This window comes from Protopterus annectens, chromosome 6.part1 (genome assembly GCF_019279795.1).
Source record: "Protopterus annectens isolate FY-2018-M chromosome 6.part1, PAN1.0, whole genome shotgun sequence".
In the NCBI taxonomy this organism is placed as follows: Eukaryota; Metazoa; Chordata; order Ceratodontiformes; family Protopteridae; genus Protopterus; species Protopterus annectens.
This window is the reverse complement of record NC_056738.1, coordinates 397,563,130-397,579,209: the sequence shown is the minus strand read 5'-3', so window position 1 is coordinate 397,579,209 and position 16,080 is coordinate 397,563,130. Positions and strand designations below refer to the sequence as shown.

At 40.2% G+C, this 16,080-nt stretch overlaps 1 protein-coding gene across 1 annotated transcript in view; it reads left to right on the top strand.

Moving 5' to 3' along the window:
• LOC122805298 (girdin-like) overlaps positions 1-16,080 on the top strand; it is a 1,431,879-nt gene that overhangs the window by 1,221,465 nt on the left and 194,334 nt on the right. Inside the window, exon 24 of the mRNA XM_044075386.1 lies at positions 4,386-4,553. Within this exon, the coding sequence (XP_043931321.1) occupies positions 4,386-4,553 (168 nt within the window). The remainder of the gene's footprint in view (positions 1-4,385; positions 4,554-16,080) is intronic.

Sequence of the window (16,080 nt, the reverse complement as noted above, 5' to 3'; positions counted from 1 at the left end):
GTAAAAATAAATAAAAAAAAAACACTCCTAAAGATCCCTGTCTTCCACAGATTGTACTGCACCAGAAATAAGTTTCTGACAGCTGTCTGAATTACATTCTTCAGTCGGTCACATATTTTCTGAATTTTGAACTACCTTTGATAAAATTTAGTCGTTAATTTGATGCAGTGGTCTTTCCAAAGCAACGTTATGTTGCTGACGACAGGTAATCTACTACTTACAGTGCCAAAATGAATGCTTTCTATGGAGAATTGGTAACACTTTGCTTCATCAGAAGTCAGCGCCCACTTTGATTTGTTAGAATTGTGCCTCATATTTTGACCCTTTCACAATAACATTACAAGAGCAGTAATATCTTCAGTGGACTCTCAAGATCTTCCCTTCTAAATCTTTAAACAGGCAGTTTGATTTCCATGTTGAGAATAGAATAGCAAGCCTTAATTCACAGCAAATGCATTTGCAAGCACACCATTGATTTGGAATTAAGTACAAAAAATGTATTACTGAACCCACAATAAAAAATGGCAATACTTTTTTTTCTATGACCCTAGCCCTGAATAGCATCCTACCTTCGCCCAGAATTATACCACAGTATAAGGACAAAATGATTGACTTCAACAATTGGCTAAGCTTCTGGTGTCATTCAAAGGGGATCCAGTATCTGTCTGCCTGAGATGACATGATCGACAGGCCATGATGCTTTGCCAGAGATGGTCTTCACCTGTTGCCCTTAGGATTCAGGTTACTGGCTAAGGTTCTTGCCACCCTATAGTGCCTTTTATAGGCAAAGTTCAAATTACAAAACCACCACTGTAACAGATACAAGCATGAAAAATCTGAAGGTAATGCTACTCAATGCTAGAATTCTAAACCTCAAAATGCACTCTTTCGAGGCACTCATAAAAATGCTGAACACCGATATCTGTGCAGTAACTGAGACCTGGCTCAAGGCTCCAGAGAGCACCCCTGCAATACCAGGCTACAACTCTTACCACACCTTTCGCCCATCAACCCAGGAATGAAACACTAAAGGTGGAGGAGTGTCCATATTCACCAAGAATATTCACACCACAAGGCTAGCTGCCCAAGACAATGCATCTGAAATTCTCCAGGTGCAACTAACACTAGGTAAGACTGCAATCCAAATTGTAGCTTGCTACAGATCTCTCACCATGCTCCAAGATTCTCACTATACCTTTCTGAACATGCTGGAAAATATTAAGATACAGCCAAACACCCTAATACTGGGTGATTTCGACTACCCTGTCATTAACTGGGAAAACTACTCATGTACCAACACCTTTGCCCAATGGTTCTTGGAATTCATAAATTCTAATGCCCTGGATCAACTAATCCATAGTCCCACCAGGGTCTATATTATGTGATCGAAAATTCAGATGTTCGAACACGTAATGATCGACCCCAATTGAGCGAAAAGGGAGAATGTCAAACACGTAAACGGAAATCTCCATAAGGGGAGACTTCCGTTTACTGCAATGTAGTGCGGTCTCAGAGTTGGCATATTTAAGTAGCGGGGGGTGTGGGGGGTGCAGGGGGCTTGCCCCCCTGCATAAAGCAGTTTAATGGTTTGTTTGGGTTTTTGTTATTTTTTTCCGGCCGTTCGGCATTATGCTGTTTTGCTCTATTGGGGTCAATCATTACGTGTTCAAACATCTGAATTTTCGATCATGTAATATAGGCATGTCCTACCAGGGGCTCCAATATCCTAGACCTGGTCATTACCAACATGGGAATTCTATGGTCACCCCCTCATTGGTCAAGTTTGACCATAAGCTAATCACCTTTGACATCCACACCCCCCCCCCACCCTCCAGTAAGGAAACCTCCATAAAAAACTCCTCCAAAGCCAGCTTCATGCTACTCAAGTCAGAAGTGACAAACTTCATGACACCCATGCAGACGGGAACTGAAAGTTCAACTGCCGAATCCTACACTAAGGTACTGTACAAGCACATCCACTCGTGCATGAATCGTGCCATCCCAAATAGAACCAAGATGCTCTCCTCCAAAAAAAGGAAGCCATTCTGGTGGTCCCCTGCCATAAACAAACTTTACAATAAAAGGAAGAAACTGTTGCAGAAAAGAGGGAAATCCCAGGATGCAAAGAACTCCCTTACCAGCCTCAGTAAGAAGCTGAAGCTGAGATCCCTCATAAAATCCTCCAAAGCTAGTTAAAAAAATAAAATTGCCAAAGATTCCAAAGACAACCACAAGGCATTCTATAGCTATGTCAACAATCCAAATGACAATGCTCAGATCTGCTCTGAGCTACAACAGAATGGCATTAAATATACTGATCCCAAGGATATTGCCAATATCCTGGCAGATAGATTCAGTGCCAACTTCACCGCGCTCTCACCACCTAAAGGACCCATCTCAATACCAAAAGATTGCCAAATTCCAGTAATAACAGCCACACAGGTAAAAACTGCACTCTCCAAAGCTAAGAATACAGCATCCATGGAACCAGACAACATCCTGGGATGTGTACTACACGAACTACAAAATGAACTGGCACCTCACCTAAGTGTCATTTTTAATCATAGCCTTACCTCAGGTTTTGTGCCCACTGAGTGGTGCACAGCTACAGATATCCCACTCCACAAGGGGGATCCACCTTGGATCCCAGGAACTACTGCCCCATCAGTCTGACTAGCCTGATCTGCAAGGCCATGGAATGTATTATCATGAAACTTATAAGTAAAGACATTGGCAACCTTCAAACACTGGACCCCATCCAGTTTGGGTTCGTGAAGGGCTGATCTTGTCTCCTGAACCTGATTGACTTCTTCAAATCAGTCTCCAGAGCTGTGGATGAGGGTAAGGCAGTTCACACAGCCTATCTGGACCTTGCCAAGGTCTTCAACATCATCCCCCACTCTGGAATCATAGATAAACTTACTAAGCTGGGCATTAATCCAAACGTCACTCGATGGGTTGCCAACTGGCTTACTGACAGAACCCACACTGTAAAAGTAGCCGACTCCAAATCCAGCTCCAGATAAGTGACAAGTGGAGTACCTCAGGGTTCAGTCCTGGGACCGCTCTTGTTTGGCATCTACTTCTCTGAAGTACAGGCCAACACAAAGGGACTCTGGCTAATAAAGTTCGCAGATGACTGCAAACTGGGAGCCTTTATTGAATCCCCAAATGATGTGGATATTCTACAAAAGGGCCTTACAGAAACAGATGCTTGGTGCCAGAGCCATGGGCTCAAGCTCAATGCCAAGAAATGTATAGTTATCCCCTTTGGGAAAAAACATGTACCTGTGAATTACCACATAGGTGTCAGTACACTAAACACTGAAAGTGTGATAAGAGACTTAGGGATACAGGTGGGCAGAGGTCTCACCTTTGATAACCACATCACCACAACAGTCAGGAAATCCTTCTATGTGGCCCATCTCATCACTAAGGGCTTTTCATCCAGAAAAAATGGAGGTCATTGTCCCACTGTACTCATCCCTTATTAGACCCATTATAGAATACAATGCCCCATTTGGTATGTACCTCTCAAGACATCTTCAACAACTGGAAAGGCTGCAGAAATACCTCACTAAAAGAATCACAGGCCTAAAGCAGCTGCCCTATGCTGACCATCTAAAATAACTCCAGCTATACTCTGTTGCATATCGCCTACTCAGAGGTGATCTCTGCTTAACATACAAAGCCATGTTAAACCCAGAGCTGATGGACATGCTCCACTTAAAGAAATCCCAATCCCTCAGAGCCACACACTCCAGAGATCTAAACCTTGTCATCACAATGAACAAAACATGCTGGAGGGATAGGTTCCTGACCCAGAGACTCCCCAGATTCTGGAATAGACTTCCCATACATGTCAAGCAAAGCACCTCTTTGGTCCTCTTCAAAAGGAACCTTGACGGCTGGATGGGAGATAGGAAATTCACCCCGGGGATCACATCAGTCACCCTGCTAGACGGGTCCAGAGAAGTAAACATTGTGGGAAGAAATAGCCAGGGAATTGCTATGGCTAAGCTTGTATAGGCCCTAGTACCAACCTATGAACCTATGACCCTATGAACCTATGAACCTATCTGTGTGAGCACTGATGGATCCATTCCTTTCTTCTGTTACATAATCATTTTGCTGTGACAACCAAAAATGGTTTGCAGTAGACTACAAAGCAACACTAAATCATGAAAAATAGCTTTTCAGATAGTTTGTTTTGAAAGTGGATCATAATTTCAACAATCAAAGTAAATGGTAATGAAATACACTACAAAATAAGGCACCTGAAGCTATAAAAAAATAATAATTAAATACAATTAACATTCTTTAAATAGTAATATTTCTGTGGTGGCTTACTTTTCTTTGTTTTTACTGTTTGATATGCTTCACAGGCCAAACAAATCAATGATAATCTGCAGCAGAAAGAAAACACTTCTGGAACAACTCCAGGTCAAAAAGAAGAGACAGAAAGGCCCAACATGATGAAGTCACAGACGACAAAGCTCGAGACAGGAGTGAACAGTGTCCTTTCTAAAGGAGATCAAAATGTAAACTGTGAGGTAATCACTTTTATAAAATAAGGGCCATGAAAAAATAATGTAACTCAGAGTGGTCACTGAAAGGTAGCATATTTGTTTCAGATTGTAAAGCTGTGGACTTTATGACAAAAAATGCCACAGATCAGTGCTGTAGTTTGATCCAAAGACAGTATGGATTTCTTGTGGTGACCTCTTAGCTTTCGGCAAAGAGACAGTAGTGAAGGCCATGGTGTACAGTGATGAAATATGCATTAGTCTTGACTTCAAAGTATCTTCTGAGGTAAAATGTAACAAGTAATCAGCTGCAGATGTCACTGTCCCCAGCAAAAAAACATGCTCTGCCATTTTCTTTCTAAAAATGTTTTCTGTTCCTTGCCAGCCTTCACACATGTATGTCTACTGCCATGTAATGACTGAATCATTATCTGAAGTAAATGACCTTAGGACTGTTTTACATGTTCCTTCCAGTGGTTCTAGCCTACTGACTTGTAATCGCCTACTTATTTTTTTCTGTGAACAAGACTTACTGCTTCATTTTCTATTCTACAGTGTTTTGTCCTGGTTCTTTTACTTAACCTCTGTTGTAGTTATTTAGGGTTTTATGTCTGATGCTTTATACTGCTGAAGTTCTTTTATTTGGTTTATATAACTGTTCTTCTGCCCCTGTTTCTTTTTCAGATCTTTTTATTTCCATTTTAGCAAATAAATGTGTACTATCACAGTACAAACATTGTATGTTACAGATGGTAATTAAAACACCTACAGCATAACATTCTACAACAAAGGAACACATGCAAAACCCCATTTCCTCTTATAAATAAGTCAATACTTGGATTTTTGTACATAATTTGTACAAAGCCCAGAAGCATATATTGATATTCCAACAGATCCCACAACTACGTCAATAGTGTTGACTGACCAGCACATGTCCCTTCTACTCACCAGCATAACTAGTCATAGTGGCTTCATACAGCCTCTCATGGTATAGCCTGAACATCTCCACCTCAACTCTGCTAAACAGTCAACACAGTTAACAGCCCCCCTGCTTTGTCATTCAAGGCCAGCTGCAGGTGTTTTCAGTGATATCTAATGTAAAGCTTTACAACAGATATCATAGCCAAAGTCAAACTTTTCCTGCATGATTAAAGCCTTTCTTATAACCCTTTGTATGAGGGCCTCATATTGTAACCTAGTGAAGACTAACTTTTAAATCAGCCTATAGGAACTCATTAAATATATCATAGAAGGATGTACAGGACTTAGCTGCTGGGGGAGAGTGCTATAAGATATTATTATTATTATTATCTCCATCTTGCACTCCACATTCCCAGCATTCCCAGTGTACCTCCTGACTAACTGTTCTTCTTGTACAGAATCTTATCATTGTCCTTGAACAAAAGTTGGGAATATGTAAATATACTGTTACATCTCAGAATACTTTAAGAATGAAGACAGATACAGTTCTTTCTCTCTTTCAGTGGTTTTTATTATCTACAGTACACACGTGTGGGAGCCTCATGGAAAGCACCAGGGAGACTCCCAGAACAAAGGAATAAACAAGCTTACATACTGGTGATATTGCTGACAGTACAAAAATATAAAAATGAACCAATTAGTTAATTATACAGGGCAATTAACCAATCAAAAGTTTACCCGTAAACATAAGACAATTCACATCATCATATCTCTGGGTAAAGAAAGAAAATCAGATGCATTTCCATAAAAGGCACATTTCCTGCTTTCAGGTAGACTCTTGCTTTTCAGCATTTTCTCGTTGCTCAGAGTTCACTCAAAGATCATAGTAAACAATGCGTTTTAATACATACAGACTGTCACATACTCAATTCCCTCAAGCACATGCTTTGACTGTAAATATTCTACAATCCCCCATTTGATGCTATCATCATCACTTAACCTATCATACATTTGTCCCAATTCTAGCATAACCATGCTACTGGTCTTTTCATTATTTGAAGACATTGTCATTTTATCATCTATATTCATAGTTGCAGGCATATAAAAAATAGGCACTTTTTTCACAGTTTTTGAAGACATTAATTTCAAGATCAGTGCTTTGATTAGGAAGAAGACAAGAAAAGCAACAATTGCTAATACTGCAATTAATAAAATCAGCTTCAACAGTCCACCTCCCCAACCTGAGAATAGGTTGGTTAACCATGCCCATGTTGAACCATCGGCCTCCTTAGCCTTTGAGAGTTTGGAAATTCTTTGTATCAGTTCAAGATGACTTTCAATTTTGTGCTGATTATCAGGAATAAACATACACCACTCCTCCTGGATTAAAGCGCAAGTTCCTCCCTTCGCAGCAAGGGTGAAATCGAGAGCCATACGATTTTGGAGTACTTCAGCCCTCATAGCAGTCAATTCATCAGTCACTAGTTCTAAGGCAGAAAATGTAGCATTGCTTAGTATTTCAAGCAATTTAGATAGCTTTCTCAGTTCCCAAATTGATTTCACTGCTCTGTATGACGGAATTATACCAGCCCATGATATGACATCATCACCCAAGTCCATATGGGACAGTCCTTTGGTACTAGCACGAGCTAAGTCATGATGATAAATCCATGAAGCATCAACTCGACCTACAGGATTAACAGGCTTCTTAACCTTTCGAACATTTCGAATTTTTCCTTTAGGTAATGCAGATACATGTCAAATAGCTGGAACCAGGTAGCCCAGGAAGCAGCTACCAGACCAGTCTCCTGGTAGCCATTTATATGCTTTTCTTCCGCACACAAAATAGTAATTTTCTACTTTAATGGTGATGTTGATAGGTTTGAAATGATCCCCGGTGTCCTGTAGTCCTTGGAATATTTTTGAATAAACAGTTTCTATTTTCTGGTAAAAATTAGCTATAGAGTCTTTAACAAGTCTTTTTATAGGTGAGAAATCTGTTACACAACCCAAATTGTCTGCAGTGCAGTTAAATACCACTGTTTTGTTACAATGGCTCCACCTGACTCTGGTTTTACCCAGTTTTTGAAAACACACAGTTCCGTTTTGGTGGAGGGACAACTGCAATGGTATTTGGTCCTTTGAAATAATATTTGATGCATCGTAGATCAAATTTGTCCAGGTTTCATTTACTCCTAAAGGGACTATATTTAGCATCAATCCCCCATGAACAGTAGGAATAGATGTGCAAACCCAACAGTCTGAGACGTTGAGGGATGATGCATATGCGTATTTAATGGCTTGATAGGTATTGAAAGGTGGATGCCATACAGCTCGTTTGGTATGAGTCATAGTTGAAGCAGGAAATAAAAAGAGCCACAGTAAAAATATCAAAACAACAAGAATAATCACCAAAATCGTTGTGCAGTACTTTTGTGGAAATGGTGGTTGCGCTTGATGAGTTTGTGCAAATGGATAAACTTCAGGCATTTTCAGGTACTGATATAGTATGGCTGTGAGTGCGAGTTGCAATAGGTGGAGAATCTGGACTAACAAAAGGTAGAGGTTGCTGATCTTCAGAGGGGATTACCTTCTTGACATGTGATATGTGAATCCAGGTGGGTGAGCCTTGTAGTCGAACCGCTGAAGAAGTGGTCAGTAGAACCAGGAAGGGCCCTTTCCAAAGTGGTTGAAGAGCTGTTTTTCGAGAGAATGACTTGACGTATACCCAGTCTCCTGATTGTAGTGCCGAGGACAGGAAAGGATCAGGAGTTTGCTGAGCTGCTGCTACCTGACGATGATGAAACTGTAAAAAAGAAACAAGAGAAGTGCAATACAGGAGACTATTATGATCAGATTCATCATACTCAGAAAAGGGTGGTGGTGGAGTCATGGGCATATGCATAGGGCGGCCCATGAGGATTTCATGAGGAGAAAGACCTTTAGTAGGATGTACTTGAGCTCTCATAGAGAGTAGGGCTAGAAGTAGGGCCTGTACCCAAGTGAGACCCATTTCAGTAGTAATTTTAGCCAGTCTTGTTTTCAGTGTCTGATTCATGCGTTCAGTAATACCTGATGCCTGTGGTCTATATGGGCAATGAAATTTAAGAGTGATGCCTAACATTTTACAAAATGAATCAATTAACTGAGCAGTAAAATGTGTTCCACGATCTGAATACATTTGACAGGGAACACCAAAACGAGGTATCAATTCATAACAAAGTTTCTTAGCAACTGAAATATCATCATTCTTGATGCATGGGTAGGCTTCTAACCACCCAGAAAAAATATCAACAACAGTTAAAACATATTTGAAATGATCACAAGGTGGAAGTTCAATAAAATCCCATTGCAAAGCACAGAATGGTCCCAATGGTTTTGGCAGTGGTTGTGTGGGAGCCATAGTGCCTTTTTAAATGTTATACTGTAAACAAGTGGAGCACGTGCTCAAAAAATGCTGTAAAGAAGCAGAAAGTTCTGGGGCAAACCAATCCTTTTGGATTTGTTTTATTAACACTTATACCCCAACATGAGCTGGCAAGTGATATGCTTTAATAAGAGAATTCAACATGGACATTGGGCAGACCAGTCCGCCATCTGAATGTTGCCAAATGAGATCAGAGCGTTTAAAACAACCTTGAGCCAGCCATGATTTTCTTTCTGATTCTGGAGCTTCAGTCTGTAAAGCTTTCAACACTGTAGTATCAAAAGTAGCTATTGGTTGTAGAGGCTGCAAAAAATGTCCCTGAACAGTTTGTGAAAGAGCAGCCTGTTTTGTAGCCCAGTCAGCAAAATTATTGCCTTTAGTTTCAAAAGAGTCATTAGATTGATTGGCTATGCATTTTACAACAGCAATTTCAGATGGTAACAATAAATGTTGTAACAGGTTATTAATATAAAAATGTTTTTTAACGGGTGACCCAGAAGAAGTTAAAAAAATCCTCTTTCTTTCCATAGGATACCAAAATCATGAACAACACCATGGGCATAACGGGAGTTGGTATATATAGTGACAGACTTGCCCTTAGCTATTTTGCATGCATTCGATAGTGCCACTAGTTCCGCAGCCTGAGCGGAAGTGCCTGGGGGTAATCATGCTGATCTTAAAACTTCAAGTCGGTGTACAGACTGACCAAGCTGCTTGGATTTCTCCGGAGTTTGTTTGTAAGCAGGATCCATCAACAAAAAGAATCAAATCGGGATTTTACAAAGGAGTGTCATACAAGTGTAACCTAGGAGAAAGAGCAGAGTTAACTACAAGCACACAATCATGTGGTTCGCCCTCATCCAATGTTGGTATTAAAGAGGCAGGGTTCAGTGGTGGACAGCATATGACTTGCAGGGCGGGATTATTTATTAAATTCAATTCATATTTAGTAAGGCATGTGTTGGAAAGTACTGTGTTTTTATTTTTAAAAGTAATGCCTGAACTGCATGTGGGACTGCTAATATTGTTTCATGTCCCAGGGTTAGTGGAGCTGCCATGTCAATCAAAATAGCAGCAGCTGCTACGGCCCGTAAGCAAGCTGGGTAACTAGAGGCAACCGGATCTAGTTGAGTGCTATAATAAGCAATAGGATGGTAGCCTCCAGTGCGCTGCTGGGCTAAGAGACCCAAGGCAGTTTTGTTTCGCTCACAGCAAAAGAAAACAAATGGTTTTGAATAATCTGGCAATCCTAGGGCTGGAAGATTTACTAAGGCTGTCTTTATAGCCTGAAAAGCCTCATCGTGGTGTGATGTCCAGGGTAAAGGTTCTATGATATCTTTTTTTAAAAGTTGTAACAGGGGGGCTGAAAGTTCCAAAAAATTAGGTACCCACTGTCTGCAGTATCCTGCTAGGCCAAGGAATCCTTAAAGCTGTCTCTGAGTTAAAGGGCGTGGGGCCTTTTGAATAGAAGTTATATGATTTGGGAGTATTTGACGAGAACCCATTGTAATAATATGTCCCAAATATTGCACCTTTTCCTGACAAAATTGTAATTTTGATTTATTTACTTTAAATCCACGTGTAGCTAAAAAGTTTAACACCAGAAGGGAATCTTCCCCACATGAGTTACAGTCCGGCAAAGCTATAAGGATATCATCTACATATTGAACTAGAACAGAACATGATGGTAGTTGTAGATCCTATAACTGTCTATGCATCTCTCTAGAGAATAAGGTTGGGGATTCTACATATCCCTGGGGCAATCGAGTCCAAGTATACTATTGACCCTTATAGATAAATGCAAATAAATACTGACTGTCGGGATGCACTGGAATAGAGAAAAAGGCTGATGAGATATCTATCACCGTGAAACATTTTGCAGTAGGTGGGCTATAGCTTAGAATAGTAGCTGGGTTTGGTACAATCGGGAAGACGGACAAAACAGCATTGTTAAATTCCCGCAAATCTTGCACAAATCTGTAAGCTTGTTTGCCGGGTTTCTTCACCGGTAATATTGGGGTGTTACATGGACTTGTGGTAGGTACTATGATTCCTTGTCGTTCCAATGCAGAAATAACAGGGGCAATACCAGATATAGCCTCAGTCATCAAAGAGCACTGTGGCACTCCCGGTAACTTTGCTCCTGGTTTTAGGGTTATTTTTACAGGAGTAGCTGAGGTCAAAAATCTGACATCATTGTCATGAGTAGTCCACAAGTGAGAGGGTAGGGAATGTAAATATTCGTCTCTGCTATAATTTGGCTGAATACACATCGCCTGTAAGATGGCAGAGTCATCCAGAGCTGCCAGGGTACTATCTTGTTGGTCTGAAGGTACTTGGAAATAAACTCTGTCTGCTGTGCAAAAAATGGTAGCCCCCATTTTGCAAAGCAAATCTCTTCCTAAAAGATTTAAAGGTGCTGAAGGTCCTACCAGGAATGCATGGTTATCCTGTAGAGGTCCCAAGGTGACTGGGACTGGAATAGTTTTGGAGTATTCGATAGGTATACCAGAGACACCCACCCCTCTAGTTATTTTATCAGGGAGGGGAACAGTCATGGCTGCTTTGCCAGCTAACATGGATTTAGTTGCTCCGGTATCAATTAAAAACAGATAGGGTTTATTTTTAACCAGTAACATAACATGTGGTCCATCCTGATCAACAGGAATAAAAGGACACAATTGCTGTTGTTTCTGTTCAGGGAACCTTCATTGAGGTTGCTGTTGATTGCACGGTGTCCAACTAGAATTCCATTGTTGTGACGTATCTGTGTATGGTGCAGGTTGCTCAGCCAAATATGGACATTCATTTTTCCAATGGCCTGATTGGCCACAGTTGAAACATTCTGTCTGATTACTAGAATTTTGGGGTGGAGCCGACTATGTGCCCTGCCAATTTTGTCTATTCTGATTTCCGGGTCCTTGGCGTCCACCCCTCCCTGTTCCCCTTCCTCACCCTCTACCCCGTTGACCAAAAACATTACACATTTGGATTTGTGCTTTTACTAATTTCTCCTGTAAATCCTTCTGTTCTTTAGCTAAATGGTCGGAGAGGTATTGTACCTGTTGGACTAACTCATGCAGGCCCAAACTAGGCCAGTTTAAACATACTTCTTTCAACTTGTCCCTTACTTGAGGGCGTAGCCCATCCACAAAGGCGGCTGACAGTCCGCTTTGTGCTGGTCCTTCAGTGGGCTCAGGGTACCCAGAATTTGCCTCAAAGGCTTCAGTGAGTCTATTTAAGTATTCGTCTATAGGCTCATCCTCTTTCTGTATGATTGATTTGATTTTCGACCAATTGGGGGTAGGTGGCACAATTACAGTGATAGAATCAACTATACATTGTCTAACCATTTCAAATCCATTCTCCCCTTGCATATTGTGCTTTGGTATTGGTGTAGGAACATTAGCATGATCCCAGATATGTTTCTTGAGATCGGCTTGGACAGCGTATTGGAGGACAGCTCTAACCTCTTCTATGGTAGGATTTTGCAAACAGATATCTCCTGCCAGTATGCGTTGAAACTTCGCTGGGTTATTGCGAATAAGCAGAAGTGATTTGGTAATGGCTTGAAAATCAACTGCCGACCATGCCCTAGGCACTACTACTGTGGCCGGTTGTCCTGCATCTCTAGCATGAGCTGGGTTTGCGACTTATCTCAATGGAAATACTCTCTCTTCATCTGATGGACTGGTGCCTGATTCAGAGTCAGAGTCCGGATTAGATTTATCCGGTCCACTATAATCATCTTTGTCTTCAATTATAATTGGACATTGTTTGTAAACCTTACCCTTGTGTAAATATACAGCTTTTTTATTATAATATTTTTTCAACTGGCTAGGCCTAGGGTCAAAAAGCATTTGTCCCTTTTTTTCTGCTTTTTTGTCTTTGAGCGGGTTAATCTAGGTGATGACTTACTTGGGGTTTCTGTTTGGTCAGGTCGCTCTATAAACAGTCTACTAGGCTGACTTCCCATTGCCTGAGTTCCGCTTCCAGACTCGAGTGCAGTCTATTCTTCTCCCTGCCGGCCTCCGCCCTCTGTTGTAGAGCTCACTGCTCTGTCTTGAACCTGCGAGGGCTGATATAATGGTGGAGGAGCTGTAGGGGGTGGGGGAAACCAGGGGTTATCATCCTCAGATGATTCAGTTATTTGTAATTTATTTAATTCTTGTACAGGATATAATCCTTTAAAGGGCGGTTCCTTTAAGCGTTTACCGTTTGCTACATCTAGATTAGTCGCAGTATGTCGCAGTTCCTTTATCTGCTCTTTTAGTTTCTTTTGATTATCTTTAAGACTACTGATGACCGAATCCTTTTCCCTTTCTTTAGCTTCACACATCCAATCATTAAAAGCTGCCCAACACAACCCTGGTAATCTTCCTTTCTTTTTTAACTTTTTTTGCAAATTAATCAATATATCTTTATTAAAGCTACCATTTTCAGGAAAGGCAAGGTTACCATCATTTTTAGTTAGGGTGATCCACTGGTTTCAAAACATACAACTGTCCCGGGCCACACAATAAAACATATAACCAGCTGGTGTACCTCTTTCTGGCTCATTTATTTTTCCCGCACTCACTCCCATTTTCACATAATAAGCTATACTTGTTTAACACAGGTTTAGCTAAGGCATTATATAAACGTCTTTTTACCCCACTATCATTCCTCCTTTCATACTTATGATGCCAGTATTTCCGTATTACCCCACTCTCATACTGCACAATTAATAGCAGAGAAGAAATGCATGCCACTTACCTTAAAACAACTGAATGAAAGAAATGATATCTTTTGCTCTGCATAAAAAAAATGTTTTTTTTTTTTTTCTTCAAATCTTTAAGGTAGGCAGAGAGATGAAAGAAACACTGCAAAAACATAAAAAATCTGTTATGGGCCCTTTTATTAGCAGTATTTCTTCCACTTCCTGACTGTTGCAGCTTGTTCCCAATTCTGATCCGAGTAAACGGCACCAATTGTTACGTCTCAGAATACTTTAAGAATGAAGACAGATACAGTTCTTTCTCTCTTTCAGTGGTTTTTATTATCTACAGTACACACGTGCGGGAGCCTCATGGAAAGCACCAGGGGGACTCCCAGAACAAAGGAATAAACAAGCTTATATACTGGTGATATTGCTGACAGTACAAAAATATAAAAATGAACCAATTAGATCATTATACAGGGCAATTAACCAATCAAAGGTTTACCCGTAGACATAAGACAGTTCACATCATCATATCTCTGGGTAAAGAAAGAAAATCGGATGCATTTCCATAAAAGCCACATTTCCTGCTTTCAGACAGACTCTTGCTTTTCAGCATTTTCTTGTTGCTCAGAGTTCACTCAAAGTTCATAGTAAACAATACGTTTTAATACATACAGACTGTCACATACTCAGTTCCCTCAAACACAATACATTACTCGCAAGTACTGCTCCAACGGGACAGAAAACTCCAGCATCTAAAGAGGTCAGGAATGTCTCCTCAAACACCTGCTCCATATTATTGCCTTAAGAGGACTTGCAGAGTTACCCTTCATGATCTCTCAATATAGTGGAAAGATAGAAAGACACAACTTCACTACCAAGTAATAGTCAGATAGCCAGGCTCCAGTTTTGATCTCCAGCTATTTTCTCCAACTTTTATTCTTCAAAAATGAAAGCATCTTCTGTAGATGCTGAGAAATAAATCTCTACCCATTCTCAGACATTTACAGTATGACTTAAAAATGTAACTGCATCAAATAAACCAACTCCTAGACATTCTTTGCACATGTAACCTGGACATTTCTAACTATAACCCTTTTTTTCAGACAGTATACCTTCAGCTACGCTGCTTTCTTAGGAACGTCACAATAAAATATATAGACATGTTCTTGCCCTCTGTCCTTAGCCAGTTTAGTACATGGTGTTTGTCTGCTATCACAGCCTCATTTATTTCTAAAAAGTTCTATACACAATGAGGTAGCAAAAGACACAGGATCTACACTCTCTATTCCTTCTAGGAGGCCCATGTATGTCTAGCTGGACATTCTGGCTTAACTACCAAATGGTTTGTCTATTTATATAGCTGTTGTAGACTATGATACTGCTCTCTTACAGACCCAAATCAGATTAGTAATGGCATTCAACTGCCCAGCACTATCTGATAATAACTGTCTCCAACTGCCCAGTGCTATTAGACTGCTTCTCTCTATCTAAAGACTGTGTAATCTGTTCGGCATCTGCATTTGTAGCCATAAATACCCTCTAATATTAATGGGGGGGGGGGGTTGCTGCATGCCTGTAACATCACCTTCACTTTCTTGTCCACTTAATTCAGCCCTACCATGCATCGATATATGTCATTGACCTGCTTTAATCATTTAGTATTTGTTGTGCACTATGACTTACTGCAGACCACTAAATTCATGCCAAACTTCAGGAAAAAACAAATTACATTCTCTTCCCTTAAATTAACTTAAGTTTACTGGTTGACATTTTTTATACAAAAATTTGTATTTCAGAAGCTCGTGTAGAACTCCCAGATCAGGCACCTCCCATCACTGGTTGGTCAAGTGATCTTCCTCTTCTGCTATATGTCTCCCAAAAATATCAAGGATGTGTGAATACAAATAATTAAATGCCATAGTCATTACATTATTCATAATTAGGTGTTACTCTATGTATTTTGATGTTTGCTCTGGCATACAGTGTCTTCAAAACTACCTACGTAATACACTTATCATTCCATACATTCAGAGTTTGTCCTACTACATCATTAATCTGCTCTCATGTTTATGTATTTGTACTGTAGTGTACACCACCTATCTCTTTTAAAAAGTGCAGATTTCCTTCATTCAGTGAATTCTCCTTCCACGTCTCCTTCCTTCAGTGTCATTCATACCCCCTGGCACATAATGAAACTATTGATAGTTCATGTTCTCAAGTTCACAACAAAGCTATAGAGCTGCAGAATATAACACATTTATTTTTATTCTATTGTATTATTCCTTAGTGGGTAATTTTATGAAGGTATTTCAATCATACCTCTGAAACTCTGCAGATTTTTGCAGAATGTCCAGATTTTTGACTCATATTTTTGGTCTGTTTCTCATGAAGTTGTGGTTTTTCTGGCACTTCAATCATATCTCTCTACTTTACAGATTTTTGCAGACTGTCCAGATTTTTGCCTCATATTTTGGTCTGTCATAAAATTATGGTTTTCTGGC